This window comes from Oxyura jamaicensis, chromosome 2, assembly GCF_011077185.1.
Source record: "Oxyura jamaicensis isolate SHBP4307 breed ruddy duck chromosome 2, BPBGC_Ojam_1.0, whole genome shotgun sequence".
NCBI lineage: Eukaryota > Metazoa > Chordata > Aves > Anseriformes > Anatidae > Oxyura > Oxyura jamaicensis.
In genome coordinates this window covers 41,933,360-41,937,761 of record NC_048894.1, presented here as the reverse complement: position 1 = coordinate 41,937,761, position 4,402 = coordinate 41,933,360, and the positions used below count along the sequence as shown (strand labels likewise).

The 4,402-nt window shown below is 54.1% G+C and overlaps 1 protein-coding gene across 8 annotated transcripts in view; it reads right to left on the bottom strand.

Moving 5' to 3' along the window:
- The window catches only part of RBMS3 (RNA binding motif single stranded interacting protein 3), a 708,203-nt gene extending 706,814 nt beyond the window's left edge, over positions 1–1,389 (bottom strand). For 5 of the 8 annotated variants that reach the window (XM_035316419.1, XM_035316421.1, XM_035316420.1 and 2 more), the window contains exon 1: positions 422–741. In XM_035316419.1, coding sequence (XP_035172310.1) covers positions 422–604 — 183 coding nt within the window. In that variant the 5' untranslated portion in view covers positions 605–741. Of the gene's footprint in view, positions 1–421; positions 742–811; positions 952–1,297 lie in introns of those variants that run through there. The other 3 variants (XM_035316418.1, XM_035316417.1, XM_035316424.1) reach the window with 3 other exon arrangements.
- Between the last annotated feature and the right edge of the window lie 3,013 nt (positions 1,390–4,402).

The following is a 4,402-nucleotide window of genomic DNA, read 5'->3' as shown; positions in this document are numbered from 1 at the left end:
TGTCTGCGGGCACCCCCTGCCCTCGGCGGCGACCCTTGCCCAACCCGGCCCCCCTCCGGGTCCGGGGGACACCCCCGCGGCGGGGGCAGCGCCCCCAGCCCCAATTCTCGCCCCCGTTCCCGTGGGTACGGCGGGGCGACGATGACACAGCAGGGCCGCCGGCGGCCCCTCAGAGCCGCGGGCGAGGGGGGCGAGGGGCACCGGGGAAGGGGGGGCGGCCCCGGCCCCCTTCGGAGCGAGCCAAACTTCGTCGGCGGCCGCCCCCCGAAGCCCGGCGGCCCCGGCCCGGCGCCTCCCCGCCCCGCCGCCCCCGTGTCCTCAGCCAACCTCCGCCGCCTCGCTTCACAAAGGGCGGCCCCGGGGAGCGGCCCCGGGAGCAGCGGCGGGGCGCCGGGGGTGTCGCGGAGCGGAGCGCACCTACCTTCTTGTCGTCCTTGTCGCCGCCGTGCCGCCGCTCCGGGGGGCCGCTGTCGGCGGCGGGGCCCGTGTCGGCGACGGGCTGCCCATCGCGGGGCGGCGGGCGCTGGTGCGGGCAGGCGGCTGAGCCCGCCGCCGGGGGGATGGGCTCCGGGCACGGAGAAACTCCCTTAACATCCATCTCCATCTTCCAGCTCACTGCGTGGCGAGACAAAAGCAGGCGAACACTTTCCACCACCCCGCTTCTCTCTTTGGCTTTTCTCCTTTCGCTCCTTTCGCTCTTTTTTTTTTTTTCTTTCTTTCTTTCTTCTTCGCCTCCCGCCTGCCTCTCTCCCCCCCCTTCACACACACACACACACAGCACCACCACCACCACCACCACCACCACCGCCACCTCAGGAGGCCGTGACACGCATGGCTCCGGCCGCCTCCGCCGCACCGAGCCGGCGGCTGCAAGCCTCCCCTAGGTCCTCCACACTTTTGTGTGTGTGTGTGTGTGCGCGCGTGTGTGTGTGAGCCTGTGTGTGTGTGCCCTCGCTCCGACAGCCCCCAGCCGCCCCCCGGCACCGCCAGGCGCTCCCTAAGCCCCTCTCTCGCCCCCCTGGCAGTCCCCGGCCGTGCCCGGCTCCCCGCTGCCCGTGCCCCCGGCCCGGCCGAGCCCCCGGGGCCGCGGCCCCGCGCACCAAGTTAGCGGCAGGCGGCGGGGGCCGGCCCGGGGGTGGGGGCGAGGGGCAGCCGCCGGGGCCGGGCGGGGAGCTCCTGACCAAAACCCGGTCATGTCAAGGAAAAAGTTAAACCCCCCCCTTTCCCTTCCCTCCCCTCCCCCTGCTCACGGCCCAGGCAAGCGCAATACAGCAAAGCGAAACGAGCGATTTCCGACCTGTGCGAGGTGCCGGCGGCGAGAAGAGCCGAGCATTGACCCGGTTGTTGCCTTTATTTTATTTTATTTTCCCCCTTCTTTCCCCCCAGTCCCCCCCACACCCCCCCGGCACCAGCCGCTATGGCAAATGGGGGCTGCTCGGAGCGGTTGTGTGGGACTGGAGCTCCCTCTCGCTCAGGCTGCCGGCGCCACGCAGCACTGCACAAGGAGAGCCGGAGTGAAGAAGAAAACAAGAGCGGATTCAGGCAGGAAAGCTACATCAGGACCAGCCGCCAGCTCTCCCGTTTGCTCCCCAAAAATATAAGAGAAAGCCAAAAAAAAAAAAAAAAAGTCGCGTGTAAGCTGTTAAATCAGTCGTGACCACAGCGTGCACGCGATTACTTCGTTCCTCGTATTAGCCTCCTTCTCAGACTGAAGTTGTACATGGTAGGGAAAAATGCAATCTCATTAGGAGTGTTTAACACCAAAGCCAGAACCGCCTCAGTGGTGCCTGAGCCAAGGCACCGCTCCAGCTATTCCCCTCTTCATTTGGAGCAAGTGAATGCTGAGCACAGAGCAGATTGCTCTTAAATCAGGGCACCACCAGGTGACCAGCCCGCTCTCCTAAATATATCGGCACATTGTCCTGGGAGCAGCTGCTCCGAAAGTTAGCTGGGAACCTCCACAGACAGTCTGCAGCATCAGGATACACGTCTGCTCCGTACCTGCCGTGTCTGAGCAGGCACTGACCTCTGCAGCCTCGACTCCTTGCTCTGCAGGCACTGGGCCACCTCCTCAGGAGCTGTGTTACACTGGGACAGAATCTGTCCCCGGGTGTGTCAGTAAGTGGGTGACCCTCAGGTGTTGCAGGATGCCCGCGTGCTCTTCACCTTGGGTTCCATTATTCCCCAACAGGATTGTTACTGGGGGAACCTGAATGTGTCTCCTTGCAACAACACGCTTGGACAAAGGGCAAGAGCTAATCTTGCAATGGAGAAAAAATGTCTTTGTCACAAATCCAAGCTGTATATTAAAAATGTACATCTCTAAAGATCCTTTTCCTATTATTCTTAAAGCACATCAAGTACTCACGAGCCCTACTGTCTTCCCAGATTGGTGCAAACAGAGAGCATTTCTACTGAAACTGTCAGCATTAATGTTTAAAACTGAGATAAATAATAAGACAATCAAGCACTGAATATTAAAGTTTGTAGTCAAATACTACTCATAATAATTTGTTTATAATCATTAAAATATAGCCTACATTTTGGGGTGGAAGGATTTAAAGATCCTGGACACCCACAGAGCTGTAGCCTCATTACCAAAGAGCACTACTGACTGCAGGCGTGCACTCTGGGGGGCCTGGCCACACGGCCGTGCTGGCCGCAGAACACGTGCAAGGAAGGAATTTGCTGTAGAGTTGCCCAAAGCAAAGCAGCGAGCCCACGTGGGTGGCAAGTTATCCCAGTGCCCGTCAGCCTCTGCAGTCACCACCTCCCTCCATGCACAACAAGGCCAGCAACACACACAGGGAACCAAAGTCTGGGCTCAAGAACTCTTCCAGGTTGTGCCAAAGCACTTCCAGTAGCACGGGCTGGAAAATAGTGAGATAGAAGTAAAAATAAAATGTCATTTATCCAGGTGCTGCAGCACACTCTTGCAAGATTACTAATACATGACATAGAAACCTTCCTGCGATGGGTGATACTAAATAATGCTGTTAGAAAACGACAATTCCCAATCTACCGTCTTCAGATCTCTAAAGTAAAATTCAAAGCAAACCCAAACCATCTAAAAATAGAGGGAAGCTAACCCAAATGCAAACATTTCGCCATGTGCTCTGAAGCTTACTGGGACTGGACATTGGCAGGGAACCAAGGAAAACTAATTCCAGAGGTGGGGGCCCTTGACTCAGAATGCTTTGCTTCTAATCCTAGAAAGTTTAACCCCCAAAGCCAACAGAAGCTTCTCAGATGGTCTGAGTGAACATGATCATACATCAGAAGAGAAAGGCAGGTCCTAGACTGTACAAAAGCCAGTACAAAGATCCATACTTGGCTTTTGAATTCAAACATTTCCTTCCTCCCTTTTTTTTCCTTTTCCTTTCCCCATCTTTCCTTTTCATATTGGAGAAGGTTTAGCATGCCACTGTGAAAATAAAATTATTACAAACAATTATTACAAATACTGCAGTGTTCCCAGCTGTTCTCTGCACAACCCAGGTTTCTGCCCAGCTGCTATTATTTAGTGGATTTCAAAAGAATCCTAAGTAGAACATATTTTCTCAGGCTAAGACAGGGTCTGAAAAATCACCGCAAACTTCCATGAGAGAAATGATGGTCTTCTGGCCAAATGTACTCTGGGATACAAACAGAAACTACAAATCTAGGAGCACTAACAGATTGGGCAGGAAAACGAAACCTGAACCAGCAGGCTGAGGAGATAGGAGAAATGACCTCCTTCCACACCACTAAGTGGTCCTTCTGACGAGTATCGGGTTCCCTGATTCCAAGCAGAAGCAACTGCACTTTTGCCCTGACTTATTTTTGGTTAAGCACTGAGAGACGAGTGGTACCACAGACCCTAGTGATGCAACAAGCCACAGCGCTGAACAGTTAAGCAGTACTGCATAAGGCAAAGTTCTCCGTACCTTCAGCTAACTTAGTACATATGTCAAGCTCAAATCATAATTCTACAGAATAATATTGACAGCTGAGGTGGACAGATGGCACCCCAGAGTCCTGCACCAGGTGTCAACAATCCTGGAAGCCAACACGGTAAAAAGCGGAACCCGGAGGACAAGTCAACCCACCCCAGCAAGGCTGGCTGCGTAAGAATGCAATATTGTGTTCAATGCTCTCCAGATGTGCCAACAGATTAAAAAAATATATATATAGCATGGATACTTCATCTCGTTCACTGTGGTAAAGCAGCACATATTTTCTATTCTATAGAGAATAACAAAGTACGTTACTATGGACTGTCTATAGCCATACACAACATGCATTAAGAGTTTCTGAGCCCAGGCCTATTGTTCATTTTTCAAGAGAAATGGCATTAAAATATTGCTGGTGAAATCAATACTACAATTCATTAGCACATGCTCCATGTTCCTGCATATTTTGC